Source organism: Natrix helvetica (assembly GCF_964273705.1).
Source record: "Natrix helvetica genome assembly, chromosome: 1".
NCBI lineage: Eukaryota > Metazoa > Chordata > Lepidosauria > Squamata > Natricidae > Natrix > Natrix helvetica.
The window spans coordinates 248847399-248869943 of record NC_138548.1 but is presented as its reverse complement, the minus strand read 5'-3'; the positions used below and the strand labels follow the sequence as shown (position 1 = coordinate 248869943).

General features: G+C 42.0%; 1 protein-coding gene across 1 annotated transcript in view; it reads left to right on the top strand.

Annotated features, from left to right (window-relative positions):
- Nucleotides 1-22545, top strand: part of QRICH2 (glutamine rich 2) — a gene marked incomplete at its 5' end in the record, with an annotated part of 64063 nt that overhangs the window by 20273 nt on the left and 21245 nt on the right. Inside the window, 11 exons of the mRNA XM_081963212.1 lie at nucleotides 55-735; nucleotides 839-1132; nucleotides 1277-1732; nucleotides 1873-2047; nucleotides 3487-3581; nucleotides 6640-6740; nucleotides 9108-9222; nucleotides 11871-12116; nucleotides 14556-14678; nucleotides 18707-18781; nucleotides 19689-19853. Coding sequence (XP_081819338.1) covers nucleotides 55-735; nucleotides 839-1132; nucleotides 1277-1732; nucleotides 1873-2047; nucleotides 3487-3581; nucleotides 6640-6740; nucleotides 9108-9222; nucleotides 11871-12116; nucleotides 14556-14678; nucleotides 18707-18781; nucleotides 19689-19853 — 2526 coding nt within the window. The remainder of the gene's footprint in view (nucleotides 1-54; nucleotides 736-838; nucleotides 1133-1276; nucleotides 1733-1872; nucleotides 2048-3486; nucleotides 3582-6639; nucleotides 6741-9107; nucleotides 9223-11870; nucleotides 12117-14555; nucleotides 14679-18706; nucleotides 18782-19688; nucleotides 19854-22545) is intronic.

The following is a 22545-nucleotide window of genomic DNA, read 5'->3' as shown; positions in this document are numbered from 1 at the left end:
GGGGTACCTTGGGTCCAGCCTGGAGCTCCTGGAGCCCAGCCACCCTATGCTGGAGCACCTGGGGCCCAGCCTGGAGCTCCTGGAGCCCAACCACCCTATACAGGGGCACCTGGGGCCCAGCCTGGAGCTCCTGGAATCCAAGGCCCTTATCCTGGGGTACCTTGGGCCCAGCCTGGAGCTCCTGGAGCCCAACCACCCTATGCAGGAGCACCTGGGACCCAGCCTGGAGCTCCTGGAGCCCAACCACCCTATGCTGGAGCACCTGGGGCCCAGCCTGGAGCTCCTGGAGCCCAACCACCCTATGCTGGAGCACCTGGGGCCCAGCCTGGAGCTCCTGGAGCCCAACCACCCTATGTTGGAGCACCTGGGGGCCAGCCTGGAGCTCCTGGAGCCCAACCACCCTATGTTGGAGCACCTGGGGGCCAGCCTGGAGCTCCTGGAGCCCAACCGCCCTATCCTGGAGCACCTGGGGGCCAGCCTGGAGCTCCTGAAGCCCAGATCCCTTATCCTGAGGTATCTGGGGCTCAGCCTGGAGCTCCTGGAGCCCAGCCACCCTATCTGGGAGCACCTGGGGCCCAGCCTGGAGCTCCTGGAGCCCAAACATCCTATCCTGGAGCACCTTGGACCCAGCCTGGAGGGCCTGGGGCCCAACCACCCTATCCAGGAGCACCTGGGGCCCAGCCCGGAGGTCCTGGAGCCCAACCACCCTATCTGGGAGCACCAGGGGCCCAGCCTGTAGGTCCTGGAGCCCAAGGCCCTTATCCTGGGGTCCAGGCTGGAGGTCCTGGAGCCCAAGCACCCTATCCTGGAGGTCCTGGGGCTCAACCACCCTATCCAGGAGCACCTGGGGCCCAGCCTGGAGGACCTGAAGGCCAAATCTCCTATCCTGGTGCACCTGGGGCCCAGCCTGGAGGTCCTGGAGCCCAAGCACCCTATCCGGGAGCACCATGGACCCAGCCTGGAGGACCTGAAGGCCAAATCTCCTATCCTGGTGCACCTGGGGCCCAGCCTGGAGGTCCTGGAGCCCAACCACCCTATCCGGGAGCACCTGGGGCCCAGCCTGGTGGTCCTTGGGCACCAGGGGCCCTGTCTGGAGGTCCTGGAGCCCAAGGCCCCTATCCTGGGCCACCTGGTGTCCAGGTTCCATATCCTGAGGCAGCTGGAGCTCAAGCTCCATATCCTGAGGTTTCAGAGGCCCAACCTGGGGCTCAACCACCCTATATTGGGATACCTGGAGCCTATCCTGGAGCCCAGATTCCATATCCTGGTGTTCTAGGGACCCAGCCTGGTGTGGCTGGGGCCCAACCTGGAGTTTCTGAAGGCCAATTCCCCTATCCTGGGGCTCCTGGAACCCAGCCTGCTGTTTCTGGGGCCGAGCCTGCAATTCCTGGAACCCAATCCCCCTATCCTGGTGTACCTGGGCTCTATCCTGGGCCACCTGGGGCTCAAGCTCCATATCCTGGTGTTGCTGGGACTCAACCTGGTGTTCCTGGGGCCCAACCTGGTGCTCCTGGTGCTCAACCTGGTGCTCCTGGGGCCCAACCTGGTGCTCCTGGGGCCCAACCTGGTGCTCCTGGGGCCCAACCTGGTGCTCCTGGGACTGAGGCAGAGTATTCTGGTGCCCCTGGGGTTCAGCCAGTCTATCCTGGAGCATTACCTGGGACACAACCTGGATATCCTGGTGCCCCTGGATTCTATCCTGGAGCCCCAACTGGATATCCTGGCCAGCCTGGTGGGCCTGGGCTTTTTCCACCTGGATATCAACCTCCTGCTTTACCTGCTGCACCAGCAGGCCAATTAACTGTGCCCCCTATGCTAGGGGTTGGAGTTGCACCCCTCTTCCCCTCCACCACTCCTATGGGATATTCTGAGACTCCTTTGACCAATTTGGCTCCAACTCGCTATGCGGAGACACTGGATGCCCTGCGCTCCCTTTCCCAGCTGAATGACCTCTACCAAACTCTCAGAGACCAGATCGCCATGCTGGACTACTACAAATGTGGCCATTCTGATCTCCGCAGGCTACAGGACTTCCTCACCGATGCACGTATGGACTGCATATATATGTAACCCCCTCACCTCGTGTCATAATATATACCTCTTTCCTTGAAGCTCATCTGATACCCCAAGAACACATATGAAGAAGAGGGAGGGATCAATAAAACAAGTGCAGTAGTAGTGAACCTTTTGGGCTGGGCATGTCAAAAATTCAGGAAATGCCTAATTTGACTCTGCTGGCATGCCATCCTGTCCTACCTCCCACCCCAAACTAAAGAAAAGCAATTATCTTCCCCTGCCCCATTTAGCCATCCAAAACTGCGGCATTCAGTGGTAGGGCTGAGGCTGACCCTGAAATAAAGGCCCGGGCCTTGACTTCAGCCCTAGCACCCCCATTGCCATTCAAAATCGCCACGGTTGCCCCAGCAATATGGCACTTCCTGGGATCTGCCATGCCTTGTTTACCTTACCTGATCTCTTTCTGCTGACAGGCCCCTGCGGCCTATGTGAAGCTGCTCCTGGTTCCCCAAGGCTTTCATTCTTGAAGTGGCAGTGGACAATGCTCTTCCATGGCCTCTGCGGCTTTCAGAAACCACACAAAAGCACTCCCCATTCAGAACATTTTGGAGTGCTCTGGAGATTGTACAAGAGCATAGGCAACTTCTGGAGGTTATACAGGAGCGCACACCATTCTCACATGGCCTCCAAAAATCACACAAGAATGGGGTGTGTTTTTGAGAAACGTAGGGTATTGGTAAACACTGGTATATCCTCAAAGGTGTTGTGGCATGTCACCTTTCACACACGTGTCATAGGTTCACCATCACTGACCTATAGATTGCTGAAGTATTTTTGAAGTGTCTGGAGATTCTCAGTCATCCAGGTCATGGTTGTCCCAAAGGTGCTTTTTCAAGAAGCAACCAGAAAGTCCAGTTGCCTCTTTAAAAAGCACCTTTGCGATATTTTTTGAAAAGCAAAATTGTCATCTCCAATCAAATATATCATTGCATATATTTTGTGGGAGCAGAAGGAGGTGAGGTCAGCGTCTTTTAATCACAAAAGGCCAGGATCCTTTTAAAGGGTTGAATCTCATTGATAAAAAGGAAAGGAGCCCCAAAACCAGTTCTTCCATCCATCCTGCTGCTTATGGGAACACTGCACTAACATTTTATCTAAGATGGGGCCTCACAGCATAGCTTTTGTCTCATTGCCAGCCCACCACTGAAGTAGTTCACTACCAGCCTTATTCCCATCTCAAAGATGGGAGGAAATTATATTTCTAGGGCTATCGAGATGAGCTGTAAGATTTAACCTGTTCTGAAATCATAAAGAATGCTACTACTTTGAAACAGAGGTGGGAAAGGAAACAGAACTTTGAAAAGATGGGGAATGGGACAGTGGGCCTGGGCCTAGCTGATTATATATTATTTTGTTGCAAGATCTACCTGAACCATATTCATTGCTTCTTTCCTCCTTATTTCTCGATAGTTTATAAGACCTTTGCTACCATCCCACCTAATCTGTCAGAAAAACTTGATGCTATGCGTTCCTTGGAAGAAGACTTCAAATCTGAGAAAGAGGTGGTAAGTGGAGAAGGAGCATCTGGCTGTGAGAATGGCTGTTTTCAGATTTTCTAAGGAGATGGTGCTTTAGAAGGCTATCTAGAACATGGGCTGCAGCTGAATGACTCACTGTTTAAAGTGCTTTATTGAGTACAGATAGTCCTCGACTTACAACAGTACATTTAATGATTGTTCAAAGTTACAATGGCACTGAAAAAAGGGACTTATGACCATTTTTCATAGCTACAACCTTTGTAACATCCCCATGATCATGTGATCAAAATTCAGGTGCTTGGCAACTGGTTCATATTTATGATCCTTGCTATGTCCCAAGGTCGTATGATCACCATCTTTTGACAAGCAGAGTCAATGGGGAAGCCAGATTCACTTAACAACCAGGTTACTAACTTATCAAGTGCAGTGATTCACTTAACAACTGTGGCAAGGAAGGTCATTAAATGGGACAAAACTTACTCAGATGTCTCACTTAACAACAGAAATGTTGGGCTCAATTGTAGTCGTAAGTTAAGGACTATCTGTAATTGATTCATATTACATTGAATTCTATTTTAAAACTAATGGGATCTTTTGTTACAATATTTTTTTAAAGGATATTGTATCTGTAATCAATAGATCAATTTCTATCCTAAATATATTATGAAGCTCCCTGTAATTATTTTTGGCTTTATTATCCAGTCTTGAACTGTGACCCCTTTTAATGGAAGGTGAGGTGTTTTTATGCCTAAATGTTTGGTTTTGGGACCAAGCACAGACAGCATTTTGCTGAATATGTCAAGTCAAATCCTGATTACTATTTGAAGATATTGCAGTGATCATCAGTTCAAGCTTTGGGTCTCTAAAAATATGGACTGGGCTTATGACTCAACTACAGCATGTCAGAGAAAGCTACTTGATTGCAGGGATTTTGTGAAAGCCATCCCACCCCTTCTGCAGTGCCTCAGTGCCTTGTGATGTGATGTCATTCTATGCAGCCAGATGCTGCTTTTGATTACGGCTCCTTCTTTTAAAAATTAGCCTCTTTTTTGGTTATTAATCCTGTACTAGACAGCTTCTTCCAAAGTTGCAATGCTCAAACAGCATTTCAGTCAGAGCAGATTAGCCAGAAATATTGGTCTAGTAGAAATTGCATGTTAAGTGATTACGTCCTTTTAATAAGACCTTATACTGAGCGAGATCATGAATTTACCTATTTTAATATTGTCTGCTCCATTTGGAAGCAACTCTCAGTTTTTCCCAGCTTTGCCTGGAGATGCCAAAACTGAAGCTGGAATCTCCTGCATAGGTCATCTAACAACATATTTGATTTTCGCCTTCCTTTTCTGGCTTCTGCTGTTGCCCTTGGGCATCAAGAGTGAGACTTTGAGGACAGATGGCAGCTGGTCTTGCCTTGTCCAATTTTCCACTTTCTTTGCTTTCCCATTGGGCCTTGCAGGTCACAGGCTATATAAATATTCCATTTTATTCCAAATGAAAACTGTTGAGAATATTCACCCTAAAACCTGATTGATCTGTTTATGTTATCTGCTTTGGAGAGCTGGGTTAGTTCATCTTTGCTTTTAACTGCTCTGATTTTGTTAGCATTCCAAGATAGCCCAGATAAGAAGCATGGCTATAATTATTAGTTCTGCCTTAATTGAAAGGTTGTGTTAATATAATTTTGCAAGCCTGAAAGTAACTCTCCCTTTCTTCACTTTGCTCTTCCCAAAATTAAGGAGGTCCCTTCTGAAATGCTTTCACCACCCTTCCTTCTCTCAGTCTCAAATTTTGTTTACCATTGTTTAAGCTAGGGGTATCAAACTTGTGGCCTATGGGCAAGATGCGTCACATGCTGGCCATGTCCACCCCCGGTTTAGCAAAGTGGAAAAAAGGAGCGATATGTCACATGACAACAATATGACGCCACAAGTTTACACTCCTACTTTAAGCCATAGCTCTTCTCCCTGTCTCCGAAGGTCATTTTCACTTACCATTACAGATTTATTAGATATCACAGCAAGGCTGGCATTTTTCATTACACCACTGCAGATAATCCATTCTCCTTTGGCAAGAGATTTTGCCTGACTCCACTTCCTAGTCTTAAAAAAATAAATATGCTGGTCATAACTTCCCTTACAGAATTTCAGGGAAAGGAATCCTAGCAATTTATTTTCTTTTTATGTAAAGTGAAAGCAAGCATATTTTTGAGACTGATAATACTTTAAGGGGTGGGAATGGACATTGATTGGATTATGAGATGGGGTTAGGTATTTCTGGTCACTCAGTCACCTCAAGGAAAAGAGAAAGAACACTGGCTGACTCTTGTGTTGGCAGATGATTGCAGATTGGTTCCAAACTTGGGGGAGCTGTAAAAAACTACTTTTATGGAAGTGTTGTATCTTCAGTCTAGCAGAATTGGAAGCATGTGATTCTAATTTGTAGTTAAGCATTTTGCATGTATTTGAACTGTTGGGCATTCTAGAATAGGTCACCATCATCCTTTACTCATTGGATGTCCTCCCAGATGGCTAGGAATAAATTCCCTTGCTGACTAGCCATTCTAAGAATTGTAATCCAACATACTGTATCTACAGGTTGCCTGGCTGTGGAACAGTTGTATTCTGTGGAGCTGTGCAGTGCATTGGTTCTGATTCAGAGAAGGTGTTTTGAAACGCACTGGAACATGAACACAGCATCAGTCAAAAATTTATTAAATCAGCTATGTGACTCTTCCAAATTCATGCTGCTGCTGCTACAGAGAAACTTCACTCGCAGTCCAGCAATCCTGCACAACTCCTTTAATAAATCATAGACAGATGCTGAGATCTGAAAGCATCTATTTTAGATCAAATCCAAAGCTTTACCCGACCTCGAGTATTTATAATATTTCATTTATTTCTACATAGGCAAATTGAGTCTATGAGGAGTCTGATACATTTATCTGCCTCAATACCTCTTCACTGCAATAAAGAAAGCTGTGCTGCCCCTTTTCTCCCACCGGATGTTTTATTCCATACAGGAGTTTTGTAATTCCAGTTGTTTGTGGCAAACCTGACTTCTAAAAATTACTTTTCCTTTCTAGTTAAGGAGGATTCAGAATGCAATTGAAGGAGAACCGCTGGGAGACGAGGTAGAGAAAATAGAGGGAGCTAGTCAGATCACCTTGCAAGTTGGTTATCTCAGGTAAAAGACTAAAAAGCAGTGGAACAGATGATATTGCTGATGGGCCAAGCATGTTTGTTTCATTGATGCTCTTAAGATTTTGCTAAATATAGTAATGGCAGACAATCTATCATATGCATATTGTGCTTGCTATTGGAAGAAGAGGAAAAGAGATCTTTATTCTGAAAAACTGTGTAAGAAAATATTAAAAGGTTACAAAAGTACATGGCACACCTCAACCTAATTATCATTTCCAACGAAGTGAATGACTTTTTAAATTAAAGTGCACAAAGCTGTTTCAAACTTAATTTGATGCTTTGTTGCCGATTTGGGGCAGAGATGCTTTGAATTAGTCTTGATGCTTGGTGCTGCCTGGATATGTCCCTGAAGTTTTCTTGGCAAGATTTTAGAAGTGGCTTGCCATTGCCTCCTTGCTAAGACTAAGAGAGAGTGACTGGCCCAAGATCACTCAGCTGACTTTGTGCCTCAGGCAGGACTAAAACTAAGAGTCTCCTGGTTTCTAGCCTGTAGTCTTAACCACTATACTATTTGGCTCTCTCAATTATCAAATATTCTGATGTCATATTTCTTTGATTTTTTTTGGGGGGGGGGATGTCATTGTTTTTCCTATGGCTTTTCTGACTGATACAAACAGAAAAGCCCTGTCTAGCAGAGATTTCAATTCCATTCATGAGAAAACATATATTAATGATTTTTTTAATCTATATTTTTTTTCTCAGAAAGATATTGGAAGTGGTCTCCTTTTCAGTTGCTTTTTCAAAACCAGCCAAAATAAAACCCTTGATGATGCTGGTTGCAAGAGTGCCCACAGGTCAAAATAATCAAATGGGAATCACTCGATTGATTCTCCACTCAGAGTTTTGGTTGTGTAGCCACAATTACTATTAGGATTTTTTTTACACATTCTCTGCAGGTGCCTTGGAGAGAAGTGATGCGTAAGCAATGTTTTTGTAGTGTAATTTTTAGCATTATCGATTAATGGTACCAAAGCAGCATTTTAAACTTTTCCATGCTGTCCTTCATTATAAGAATTCAGTGGTGCTCACATATTTGAAAATAAACTAAATATAGCAAGTCAGTTATAAAACTGTTAGTATACCTTGCAGAGTGTGAAAATGGATTTGAATATGTTAACAGCCTGTGCTTTTGTTGTAATACACAAATGGGCTTTCTGATTAAAGTGTGTTAGAAAATGGGAGATCAGGAGTTCTAGTTCTGGCTTAGGCATGGATGTTGAAGAAAAATAGTAGAAGGGAACATTTATTTCTACAAAATAAGAGTGGTACATTAATCAATCAATCAATCAAATAAATAAATAACCAACTAACCATGGCTTACAGAATAAGTGTTAGTTGGTTTAGTTGATAGCATGTAAACTACAAAGAAACACAGCGGTCTATTCTGATGTGTGAAGCCAACTATTCTACTGGGCTCTTTCTCATTTAAAGGCACATTCTATAAGGGCTTCCATGGGGGTGAGGGGAGAAATGAAAGTTTTTAGAGAGGGGAAATTGGAGCCAGGTTTGGAATTTAGTTGAGATCAGCAAGGGAATTTTTATTCCAGTCACATAATTTTTTTTTCCAGCCACCCCCTGGTTTCCTTGCTTGGTACGCTTCCTGAACTGAAACCCCAAACCTAGATTATGAAATTCATGGATGTTGCTCACTTCCATTTTCAGAGCAACATGTAACTGAGCCAAAATGTGGTATGTTATTATGAAACTTTGACTACATTGGGTGGCATATATGCAGGTACAATGCGAAAATGTTTTTTATTAGAAATCATGCATTTTACCAAGTATATTCAGCATAAAGATCTGTTTACACAAGGTCTGCTATCCCAGGTAGTTATGGCATGAGCAATAGCTCCCTCTCTTTTGGCCCCCAAATGGGAGGAACTGTGGTGGTCAGATCGTACCATGTGGCTCTTGTGACCAGGTGCTTATCACAGTAGAGGGTGTTTTGCTATGGGGAATTGATTCCTGTGATATAGTTGTAGAAACAAAAGATTTTAAAAAATCAAGAAGGGTTTCTGACTCAAAGCCTGTGGAGGTACTATTTGATTCAGTTTCTAACCTGCAGATGATCTGCCCTGCTCACTTCCCCACGCAGTTTTATAGAAAGCATTTTGCATTTCCAGGTGAACATCGCTAAACCGTTAAGGACACCTCCATCCTATTTGCAGGGAGCCTCGAGAGAAGGGGAGAAACAAGGCAAATTTGCCGATCTACCCTTGCTTCAGGATTACATTTGGAAACCATGTATTAATTTCTGTAGTGGACAAAGTACACATATGTATGTCATCTGCTCCAAAAGAAAAAATAATTTGCTGAGTGACACTTCTTTTTTGTTGGTTTTATGGTGCAGAGCAACAGTGCAAGATATAGAGAAAGAGCTAAAGGAACTGAGACAGAAACAAGATACGGGGAAAGCCAAATTGGAGCAGTCGATGACAGACAATGCCTATTACCTCCAGGAGCAGGTCAGCAAATGAACTCAGGATGTGTTGCGATCACAATGTCTTTAGCTAATCTAAACAACAACAAAGAACCCAAGTAACTGGGAAAAACATGGTGTGTGTGTATGTGTGTGTGTGTAAGACTGCTGTGTCCTTTCCAGAAATTGTATTTATTCCTACACATTATGGACAAATCCTTTGTTAATGAAAATGTGTTGAATTGGTTGATGACTTTTCTAGCTAGTGACCAGAATGTTGAACTTGCAAGCTAATAAATGAGTCAGGAGTGTGGACAAAACTCACAATGTTGTCCACACATTCACAGTGAGTAGCTTTTGAAATATAAACAGGAGATGAAGTAAACACACACAAAAAATCAGGCTTGAGAGCCAATCCAAGATTTGAAAACCAAGTTTGATGTTTCATCTTTTGCTTTAGTTTATGCAGGCACCATGGTTAGTTTCCAGAGTTACTGGCTTCCTGAATACCTAACTTAGTAATTGACATGTATGCACTGTCTGACCATATCCAGAGATTTAAATCAAGTTCTGTTTGAGGAGTTAAAAGTCTAAAATGTGTAGGAGTAACTACACAGTTTGAAAAAAGCATCACAGTGCTGTGGTCTTACCTTCCTTTGTTCCTGGCCATCAATAGCCCCTGGAATTTTTCCTAATTTGATGGGGTCTGCATAGATGCTTTTCCAATAGAAAATGAATGGATGGCACAAGCAATTCTAAATAAGACCCGAATGAAGCAAAGCTGCCTCTATTTCAGGAACAATGATTTTCAGCTCAGCATTCATCTTGCAATTAACAATTAGCTAGCAGTAACGAGATATAGGAATAATGATGCTTTCCTGGTGATTACCTCACTAGATTCAGCTCATCTACAACATGCCCAAAGTCCCATTACATTATGAGTAGCTTCTAACTGAGAGATGTGGCTCAGAATCAGCTCCTGGAATCTGGAGCCCTCCATGAGTTTGTAACTTGTACTATCAGGAGGTTGAAAAGGACAACTGATGGAAATAGGCAAATTGTGGGAAGGCTCAGCAAAGGGGGAATGTTATTTTTATAATAATTTAAAGAAATTGACACAGCTTTCCCTCCTTTAATCTCTGGACTGGCATTTAACTTTACAGGATTACAATCATACAGAAAACAAAGTTTATCAAATAGGTCCTTGCCTCTTTTTCTGCTTCAGAAAGAAACCTCTGGCTGGAGTGTTGTGGTTATTCCTGCCCAACTAGTCTGCCCTTTGTTGCCTTGCAGAGCCTTTATTTCTTGATTTAGAACCAAACCCATGGAGTTATTCCTTGAATGAGCTTTTGAGCTGCAGCCATTAGCAGGAGGATAATCTGTAGCTCCCAGTTGAGTAACTGCTTCATTTGCTAATGTCTTCATATCAAAGAAACAAGAAGCCAGGCGTTTTTGTTCCTGCTTGTTTGCAAAACATATTGGTTTGTTATAGCTAGTGCATCCAATTTGGCACTCTCCAAATGGTGTAAGCTGGTGATTCTCAACCTTTTCTTCACCATGGACCCACTGAATAGTTTTTGCAGCCACAGACCATTAAACACAACATTTTTTGAGCCTTTGTGGACCCTCTGTGACAATATTGCAGCCCCCCCAGGGGTCCGCAGAGAACCACTGATGTAAGCTATGACTTCTACTAACCTTAGCCATCAAGGGAAGTGGACATTGTTCTCCAGCCTATCTGGAGAGTGCCAAATTGAGGCTATCCTTTAGATATTCAGTTCAGTCTGGTGGGGAACCCCCATTTCCCCCTCTCCAGTAATATAGTGGAAAAATTGCTTACTTTATAACACCATAATACATGTTTCATCATTTGGGTGTCATCGTGGCTGGCTACAAATGCCTATGGGAGAAGACCTGTTAAACAGAGTCAAACCTTGCCCACTGGAAGGTCTTTCTAGCTGCCTACAAAACTTTTTTTGCTCAGGTTCCACATTGTTGTAGTGGGAGGGGGGTTGGGGGGTTCAGCGGTAGCAGCAGACCTTTTCTTCCCTGCACTAAGTCTTAAATCACTCCCCAACTTCTATTATTTCCTATTTCTCCCATGGACAAAATCTGTGTGGGAAACTCTCATTAACATCAGTGGAAGCTGACTTTTGGAATTGGGATTTATTTTCAGGGAAGTTCTAGAAACTTTAAATATAGTCAACAAACGAACACCACCCACCACCCAGGCCATTACAATACAAAACAACAATGCACACACAGCCAGCACCAATCAGCACCAATCTACCAATCATGATACAACCACACAACCAATCATTCCACTTCCTGAAACAAAACGAGCACCCCATCCCCTCCCACCAAGATTTACAGAAAGACGGCAGCTCTGTTCGCATTTTAAGCCTAGCCGACAGCAGCCTGAAGATGGCAAGTGAGATCTTGCCGAAATGTTGCCAAGACAATCTCAATCTTACATGGGAAAAGACCCGAATACAATTTAGGGCTCTGGGACTAACAGAGGTCTCCCTCCCCCGTTCCCTGAAAAAACTCCTATTGTGCATGTCCCAGGTCTGTGAAATCTGACCATTGCAGACCCAACTAAGAGCTTGTTCCTGTCACCACTATATGTTAGAGATGAAAACTAGGATTTCCTTTTCAAAAGACCAAACTCCTGCTTTTCTCACTTGCTCACAGTTAGACAAGCTTAGATCTGTCATAGAGAACATGATGTCATCCTCGTCAACTTTGCTGTCCATGAGCATGCCACCCACCCCAGAGTCTGGTGCAGCTCAAGTCCAAGGCACGTGTGCAGCCTGCAGCTTAGATGTCAGTGAGAAGGTTAGCCAGTTGTTCAAGCGCTACGAGCAGCTGCAGGACTCAGTCAACAACTTCATGTTGAGGCAGGCAGAAAGCAAAACGAAGAAACCCAAGCTACGTCAGGTAAGCCCAGAAAGAAGATGGCTCAGGCTGCTCTTCTTTTCAGTTTTCAACAGGATAGCTTTGGAAACTGCCCACTCAGATGAGATGGGTGATGTGGAAATTAAATTAAATTAAATTAAAACCAAGAACATGGTAGTCCTCTGCAAGATGGACAAATATTGATATGCTTTGGGCCACAATTTGGATTGGGAAGCCTAACCCTTTGGATCTTTGTAAAGGTGTGGATGATCTGTCTAGCTCAGTATTGCCTGGTGATGTTTTCTAAGAGTGCCAGATATATCGTATTTTTCAGAGTATAAGACGCACCTTTTCCCCTCAAAAAAGAGGGTGAAAATCTAGGTGTGTCTTATACACTGAATACACCATTTTTGGCCTACCAAAACCCCACCCCCTTTGCAAAAATGGAAGTGCAGAGGGTTTGGGAGGCTTGCAAAGTGCTCCTGAGGGCTGGGGATGGAAAAAAAACAAGAAAAACATGCCATTCCCCCCCCCCCCAGCCCCCAGGAGCACTCTACAAGCCTCCCAAAGCCTCTGCCTGCCCCTTTAAAAAAAACAGCCCGTTTTTGCTTGGTTTTGCTCATTTTGGGTCTCCCCCACGAGCACTCTAAGAGCCTCCCAAAGCTTTGCATGCCCTCCCCCCCTTTTTTTTTTTTGCAAAAAACGAAGCATGCAGAGGGTTTGGGAGGCCTGTAGAGTGCAAAAACTTTTTTAAAAAAAATTACCTCTTCAAAATCATGGTGTGTCTTATACTCCAGTGCGTCTTATAGTCCGAAAAATATAGTAGGTATTTGCCCGTTGTTCCTGGAGAAGCCAGGAACTGAATCTGGGAGCTTTTGTGTGCAGAACGTAGTCTCTCCCTCTGAGCTTTATCACAAGCTTTTACCCCAACGACAACGGCTGTGTGCTTGCTAGTGGGGAGGGAAATGTTTTGCAGATTCATTCACCTTTCAGATCACATTATTTACTGACATGGTCCATACATCATGTTAAGCTATGCTTTTAAAACAATGATTTCTTAATAAATCTCAGCCATGGCTGTAACTAGTGAGGCTTTCTAAGTAGTTTCTCCCTTTGAGGCTTTTTCAAGAAGTCACAAGTTCAACATGTTGCATATTTTCTTGTGTGGGGGAAATGGAAGCAGATCTGTTTTAAACATACTTCATATTTCATGATAACAGCACAACAACTGCAATATTGTTGATATAGAAATTACTTTTGGTAGTTTGCTAAAGAGGAACTATAAATATCATACTCTGCCTAATGAGTGTCTTCCTGTTTCAGGTGGTTTTAATATTTTACCCACTGAAACTAGTAAGTTCCCAACTTCCCAAAATTGCTTTCTAAGGATCATTTCTAGGGTTTAAGTATATTGTTTTATTCCGGACTAAACTGAATACTTTTACACAATTTCATTTTTTAAAAATAAGAATCCAAACTTAACTTCATGCAGTCTCATGTCCTTGGCCAGGCTTATCTTAAAACGTATGTTACACCATGACGTTCAGTAAGATTGTTGATATTCGGAATTGCAGCCTAAAATACTCCATTAGTAAGCCGGTTATGCTTTGCTTTGCTTTTGTCCCATTGATTTGTCTCCAATTTTATCTTTAATTGAAACTAGTTGAAGAACGTGTGGCACAAATTTCAGCCTTATACAAGATTTCTGGTTTTGTTCTAAAACAGTATCAGTCTTTTAGAACTATGTGCAGACATGTCTGTTCAAGCAGCCTATTTCCAAGGACACAGAGGCTTTTTTTTGTTTGCATTTTTGTGAACTTCTATTTTACTCTCTTATTCTTAGAAAGTCTTCCAAGGGTGCCTTGAAGGTTGAATGCAGGAACCCCAGTCTGACATAATTACTTTTTAGTATTATGTGCTTCTTGAACTTGGATGTTGGCAGAGCATTTAACAATGGAGTTTCCCTCAGTTTCAGACCAGTGTGATTTTTAGGTTGTCACATATAAATCTAATCCTAAAAGTTGTGAGAATAAGTCGTACCCAAAGAGCATGTCAGTGTCCTGGATATGAATCTTATCTTCTATTACTATGTCAAGGGGATTCCCATTTTGTTTCTTCCAACCTTTTAATGGGAAGTCAAAATATATATATCAGCTGATTGTCATGAGTAAAAATAAACCAGGGCCCAGGTTGTAGACAATGTCTGGGCCTGTTATATAATAAAGATCCATTTATGTTATTCCACATATATCTTGAGTTTATTTTGTTATAGTCTAATAAAATATCTCCCGGTGACTTTTGGAGCAAACTTTCTTTGCAGGATTCCCTATTTGTCATGAAGAGATGGATTGAGCTTTCATTATTTACTCCAAGTTGCCCAAAGGCAGAAGCTTGAACTCTGAAAAATAGAACAGGGGGGATAATAAAGCCGTCACTTTTTCTTTTTTGTTAATTTTAGTATTCATGCTTTTTTCCGATCAGGATGAAGAGGTGCTCAACCAAATCCAGAGTACTATCCTGCAAGTCCAAGAAGATTGTGAGAAGCTGAATGCCACTACTGGCAATCTTGTTGAAGATCATCACCAGAAACAGAAAGAGATCAGTGTACGTAACTTTGAGTCAAAGTTAGCAGGTGGGATCAAGAAAATGACAAGAAATTCTTGGAAACTGTTCTGAATGCAGTGGATATCAGTTCTGTTTTTGCTGAAGATTGTATAATAAAGCTTAAATTAGTTATTAGCCAGAATAGCCGAGAAAGAAGGAATAGTAGATAACATGTGTTCCATAGGGTCATTGTTTCAGAGATATTTCCTTACCTAAACAGAGAAACAGAATACAGGTAATCCTTGACTTTTGACCACAAAATTTCTGTTGCTAGGTGAATCATTGGTTAAGTGAGTTTTGCCTCATTTTCTGACCTTTCTTGCCACAGTTGTTAGTGAATCACTCTAGTTGTTAAGTTAATAACACAAATTGTTAAGTGAATCTGGTTAGCCCATTGACTTTGCTTATCAGAGTGTCACAAAAGGTGATCACATGATCCCAGGACACTGCAACCATTGTAAATATAAGCCGCCAAGCATCTGAATTTTAATCATGTAATCATGGGGATGTTGTAATGGTCATAAGTGTGAAAAATGGTTGCAAGTCAGCTTTTTCAGTGCCATCGTAACTTCAAATAGTCACTAAATGAAATTTTGTAAATCAAGGACTACCTATAACCACAAGCAGCTAACTTTCCTTGTAGGAAGCTGGCAGGCAATGTTGGAAAGGATGATCACATGACCACAGTTGACCATGGATGTGTGGTAGCATAGCAGTGCATGAGCACTGAAGTGACTACAACCTTGCCAAATTTCAGTCCCATTGGACTCATGGGTCCTGGATTTTGGATTCATTTTTTAATTAAGCCCATTTAAGATACAATGTTTTGAAAACTGTTGCCTTATAACAATTTTGCCCAATTGAAGTTTATAAACAATCAGACACGAGAATTTTATTCTATGCAACCTGTGACCCATTGGGTCATTCTTTCAGAAATATTTCCTTATCAGATTCTTCAGTGTCTTCAACAACAACAGAACTAATGTAATGTCTTCATTGGAAAAGTTGGGAATTTATTCAAAGGTATATCTGCCTTGAAAATAACCCATGTTGAACTATATAACACTATCAAACATCAGTGAAGGAACTGTCCTATGAAATTTTGTAGTATGTCGTACACTGTTTTATGATCATTTTTATGTCAGGAAATGTTTTATAAGAATTTTCCAAAGTTCAATTCTATGCGAATCATGAGTCACAGATTTAACTCATTCTTTAAGTTAGACCATTTGAGGTATCTTGGTTCAAAAACTGTTGCCCAATGATGTGGGTATGAGAGTCTTAATAATATATAGATAGATGTAAATATTAAGGCATGAAGTTCTTGTCTCTTTATAGCTTTCTTTTTGTTGCAGAAAAATATTATTCTGACATACATGTGGCTAGTATTTAAGGGGATATAGTATACCTAGTGCAGCATAAGTATAAGCAGTATACGTAAGTAAGCAATGGTATAAACTAAAATCAAAAGACAACAATTATTAAAACATCCAATCCCAAGGCTACTGCAATTGAAATCAGTATTGAGTATTATTGAGCCACTGAAAGAAAAAAAGCATTTCATTTTAGATCTGAGGAGGCTGAAAGCCAAACATAGTTTAAGGGGGAGTCAAATCCAACGAGAAGGAGCTAGATGTGAGACAACTACTCTGACCTGAGGGAAAACTTAGTGCCCCTGATTGCATGATTGAACTAAGCACACAGAAGCAAGAATTGTTACCAAGTTGTTCAAATAAGTAGGTGTTCCTATACACACAGCCTGGAAAATCAGCACCAGCTGTTTAAACTTTTAGTGCTTCTGAAGATCTAGCCAATATAAATATTGGTGGAAGGAAGAAATAAAGGTGACTCCAGGGAGGTCCGGGACCACATGGGCTGCCTTTTTCTGGACTTGAACCAAAGGGCAGAGAGTAGATTTGGAAAGATCAGCCAAAAAGCTGTTGCAATTATTCAAATGAGACACTACCAAGGCATGAAGCAAATGCTTAGGAAAAAAATGGATGGAATTCTGGATACTCATATGGTGAAAGTGACAAGATTTTGTAATTGTATTGATGAAACATCGCTAAGAAGTCCAGATCTTATATGCCAGCAGATACATCAGTACCTGGTAGTCTCAAAAAGTGAAAGGCAGAAGAAAGGATGGTCAGGGTGAAAAAACAATAAGTTCAGCCTTGTCCATATTTAATTTAGGTTGGGGAGAATACATCCAGCTGGACATTTCAGGCGCTTGGAGAGGCAAGACCACAATAGATTCTCCACACCAAGACTGGGGTTGAGGAATACACCTGACTGTCATCAGCAGAGATAGGATAGCTAAACTTTAAAGAAGAAATGAAAACGAAGTATCAGAAATGAATAAAATTTGGACTAGGACCAAACTCTGAGGGACACTCGCTGATAAAGGAAAGGATTGAAAACCCAAGACAGAAATAACAGAAAAAATATGATGGGAAATATAAGACTGTAAGTGCCCAATTCAGTTTCAGTGAAGTTAGAGTAGATGTTAAACTTTTGTGATGAAAGGTGTCAAAGGCCACAGATAAAACTGCCAGGATAAATACTATTGTTGTGGGTTTTGCCTTTGCTACCAACAATAACAGACAGCCCATGTCAATGCCAACTTGATGGACTGATCTGCTTAAATCTGGGATTGAAATGGTTCAGTGAAATTATTTTTTGATTGAGAGGACAGAAAGACAGAAAGAATAACTTGTTTAATAACGTAACAGACACAACATAACAGAAGATAGTTTTGATTTGAATCCATATAGAATTAGAGCTAGGGTTAAGTTAATCATTCACTCTAGGCTTGACTAGCAGCTTTTTCTTCTTCTTTTTGATGGGATTAGATTAAACATGTCATATCCAGCAGGGGTCATGACCTGATGACACCAGAATCACATGAATGTTGTTTACTTCAGTGACATCACTGGTTAAACACAGGCCTTTTGAAATTGGTGTACACTATAACCACTAACAGGATATGAAAGATATAAACTGTTGGGGCATCTTGAAACCATTTTGGCTACATCTTGAGTACCTACAGAAAAATAGGACTACTTGAATGGGGAATCAACCACTAGGGGATTTTAAAACTATGTTATGGATCTGCCCCTGGATCCCTCTCCAGACGCGAGTTCAGAAGAAGAGGGTGAGTTTGAGTCGGCAGAGGAAAGCACAGAGCCGAGTGTTGGTCAGGATCGGGGCTCAGGGAGCGTTAACCTGATGGAGCAGCCTCAGCTGGGTCAATCGGATGAGCCACAGGCTCAGGCTGAGTGAGGTGAGCCACAGTTTTACAGCAAGATGGCCAGGAGGCTCCAGGCAAAGACCGGGAGCAGTGGCCACCAGTTAGCAATGAGGAGGAAGTGGAGTCCATACCTCCTCCTGATCCAAGGATACCTAAAGCAGAGAGGAGATAGGTACAACACTGGTCAGCTAGACTACTCATGAGGACACAGCCTTACCTCTCATGAAAGACTACACTGGTGTTGCCTACTTAATCCCACCCTGAGGACTTGAGTGTTCCTGCAGCAATGTGCCTATTTCTGTGCGTTGTGTGCTCATGCCGTATATCTTAACTCGTTCGACTCGCGGACTGCTTTCCTGGACTTTGTGTGTTCCCATTGGACTTGGTTACCCAGTGACTCTTGCCATGCTGAACTCAAAATCTTGAACTGTGCAACGGGGTGCTTTCCAAGGACCTGTTTGGAGGGGAGGGGGAGTTGAACAAACAACTGTAGATTCTTGCTATATGTGGGGGTTGGGGAGCGGGGCAGCACAAGGCTAGGAAGTTGAAAAAACATCCTGGAAGGAGGAAATGTCAAGCCCACTTCGATAGTGTTGCCCAAAAGCAACAGGGATGTGTCCTTACATCATCTAGAGAATGTTAATATCTCTTTTATGTGGTAGAATATAGGCAATATCTAAGCCTACAGATTGTTTGTAAAAATAGTGGTGATGATAAAACTTATAGGAGTTTTTGGTTGGTAATAATGTCATTTCACTTTGGTTTGTGTTCTCTAAAGGCATTGTACAAATCACTGGAGAAACTGGAAAATGAAAAAGTTGACAAAGATTCCCTAGAGACGGAAATCCATGTGGTAAGCAGTTTGACTTACTGACATACAATGGATATAGAATACTTGGGGAACTCCTGAGAAAGTTTTATTTACAAATGGAGTTTGTGGGGCAGTCACAAATAGCAAGCTTATACTCTGTTTTGAATGGTGATCCTAATACAGGTAATCCTTGAGTTACGATGGCAACTGGGACTGGTATTTCCATTCCTAAGTGATGCAGATGTACAGTGCAGTGTTGTGTGAATGCATCACTTAGTGATGGTAATCCCAGCAGTCCCAGTTGCCACTGTTAAGCAAGGATTGTAAATTGTTAAGCAAGCATCTCCTCACAACTTTTTACCGGCTTCCAACAACCGAAGTCAGTGGGGAAGCCAGCAGGAATTTGCAAGTTTTAGGGGCTTGCAAGCAGGCTGGCAGGCAGGTAAATGGCTGCTACTGGGTTGGTTGGAAAAAAAGAAAGAAAGGATTGGCCAGTGTATGAATGGCTGTGGAGGTATGCAGGTGCAGCAAGGATCAGGAAAAGTATCCAAGTGGGGAAGATTTGCCCAAGCAACTCATGACCTTCTCTATTGGCTTCCCCCATTGCCTTTGCTCCTGGGAAGCTGGCAGGAAAGGTCACAAATCATGTGGGAACTATCGTAACTGTGAGCTGGTTGCCAAGTACCCAGATTGTGATCACCTGTCCATCGGTTTGCTGGGAGACCCTAGCTGTAACCACCTCTCATTCAGCGCCATTGTAACTTTGAATGGTTATTGAATGAGTGGTTATTAACTGAAGATTACTTGTATTTACCATCCTTTGAGATTGGTAGCAGTAGTTCTATTTTGGACTTCATGTAATTTGTGGCTCTGGAAGGTAGAAGAGGGAGAGATCCTCAGATGTCAATGAGACCAAAGATCTATCGCTGTCCTTGCTCTTCATTTTCAGAAAGCCGATAAGACTGCCCTTGCGGCAAAGGTCAGTCGTACCCAGTTTGATGCCACCACAGAACAGCTACATAAGATGATGCAGGAACTGCTCAATAAGATGGTTGGGCAAGAACAAGACTGGCAGAAAATGCTGGACAAACTCTTGATTGAAATGGACTCCAAGGTAAGCAAGATGTAACCTTTTTAGCCATTTGCAATCCTGTCAGCAGGAGAAGTACTTGTGCTAGTGGTCCATATTGTGATGTGCAATGAGGCTGCTAAGCACCTTAGAGACATGTTGGTCCTTTTCTCCTTGGCCAGCAACACGTATAGCTGGTAGAATATGTTGCTTGTGTTTTCCCCTATAACCAGCACATCATGTGAAGCACATTATGTCTGCATTCTGATTTCTAGCTTGTTTTTAGACACAGTGAAAATTCTGGTTTTGATCTAAAGAACACTAACACACACATCTCTTCCCCAATATGGTGTTTCCCAGATGCACTGGGAATTAACATCTCTGGCTGGGAATTTGAGGATTTGGCTTCACTACCACTAGAGAGTAGGAAGCTGAAAGAGGTTGTAAACAAACTGAGATGAAAATTATGAGCCCTCTATTTTCCTCCAATTATTCAGCTACTCCTGCCATATGAGCTATGACAAGAAAAGGGGGAAATAGATCCTTTTCTCTAGTGGCAAAGAAGCCTCTGCAGGGAGATCTTCTCAATGCCTATGCTTTTATTGTGTAGGCAACAAATCAAGAATATTAGTTTCCTGTCTTTTGCTTCATTTACATTGTTATTTTTTATTCTTTCTTTGGCTCTAATTGCTTATCCTGTTTCTACAAAAATAATAAGAAAGTGTTAATTTTATTACTATTTATGAGGCTTCATTGAAAATTTTTCTATCATAAACTACTTGTAGCATGGATAATAGAAAGGCAGGAGCAGTAAAATAAAAAGAGTAGCTTTATAGGAACAATTCCGCTAGTGTTTTCCATACCTCTTTGCATGAAATGTTTCTGGAACTAATTCTATCAGCCGTTCTCTCTGCTTCCTTGTAGAAGGCTTTCGTGCAGAAAATATGATCCCAGCGTAAATAAGTAATATAAAGAAATGCAAAGCACAGGAGAAAAAATTTAATAAAATCACAATCTAGAAAAAAAGTAAAAGAATTAAGAACCTCTTGTGGTATGAACACCAAGGAAAAACTATATAGAAACAAATCAACCACGTATCTATTATTCATATATTAATTAATTAAACTTATTGTACTGCCAACTACCAAAGTCCCTTGGTAGCTTATAGTAAGATGTAACATTGGAATTAAAATTCAAGACATTAGGGAAAGCTAGCAATAAAAATTAAAAGCCATTTACAAGGTGTATTTAGGTGTTTTTGAAAGGAAGCAAAGCTGTTACGTCCCATAACCCAGCAGGGAATGTGTTCCAGAGAATTGAGGGGCTAGAGAGAAGACTTGACCTAAGCAATTATAAATGAACTTCCAAAATAATCTCTAGGAGTGGATAGGGCTGGGGAATCTTGTAAGAGGTGTTTCCTCAGAGAAGCTGGAACTGAATCATATACCGGTTTAAAGATAATAAGATAATAATACCCCTTCACACTTCACCCAAAGGCAAATTGGTAAGCAGTCCAATGTCTTTATCACAGGTATAATGTGGTTCTTTTGAGTTCTTCCTGACAGATTTAACTGGTGAGTGCTGAACCACTGAAGTTTCTAGGATAGATACAAAAGCAGCCACATACATAGTACGTCACAGGGATCAAGTTATTAATATGCGTCATTTAAGGGTGAATTTGGTGAATCAACCAAAATTGGTACGTCAGCCAAAGCTAATGAAAGGTGCTATTCGTTATTGTCTCAATCTAGAAAACTAAGGTGGTTCAACCCACCTCTCTGAACCTATAACTCTGGACCCAGTTTCAGTTTATTACTGTCCATTATCTAGCCATTACCAACTATAGAGCTTGACTAATACCTGAAGATGTTACAGAGAAAAAGGATATCATCAGCATAGTTATAACACCCAGCTCCAGATTTCCTGATTATCTCCCCTGGCAAATTCATATTGATAAGAGCGCTGCAGGCAGAATGGAGTCCTGAGAGACGCTTGTTTCAAGGAGCAACTGTTTCCAGGCGACATAATCTACCCAATGGAACTATTGCAGAGGATTGCAATAATTCCTATTCACGTATCTCTAATGATGTTTAATGCCGGTCTAGGTGTCTTCTTTTGGAAAGGGCTGTATTCTTTTCTTAAAATAAACAAAACAAGCTTCAACCTGTGGAGCAGTGAAAGCATTACTTGAACATGTGGGGGAAGTATCATACCAATGATAAATCTCCCCTTATGCAAACTAAGGACCTAAACAAAGTTCAATAGTTGACTTCTTCACAGTTTTGTATCAACAAGCCTCAAGGAAGAAATGTATAATAACTATCTGGTCCATTCTTAAGGAAGTTTTCCTGAAAAGGATCAGAAATCCGCCACTGACACAGCAGAAAAGTAAGGAAAGGAATGAGATCCAGATTTGATAAATGTAAAGATCTGACATAACTAATGTTAAAGAATCAGCTTCCCATATACTGGTATGTGCACAAGAAAATAGCAGTAGCATTAGATAAGGATTCTCCCAGTTCAGGACAGCCTGTTTAACTTGTTAGATAAATCCTTCCTGTAACCATTTGCTGATCCCAGGCACAGAAGTTTTAAGCTGACATTTTATTTTTGTGCTCAGGCCCTCAAAAGAAGCCAGTTAACTGTTTCTGGCTAATATTATATGTACTGGTCATGCAAATGTATACACACATATCTGTTATGCTATTGTGTTGGGAGTTAGGCAATGTTAATTAAG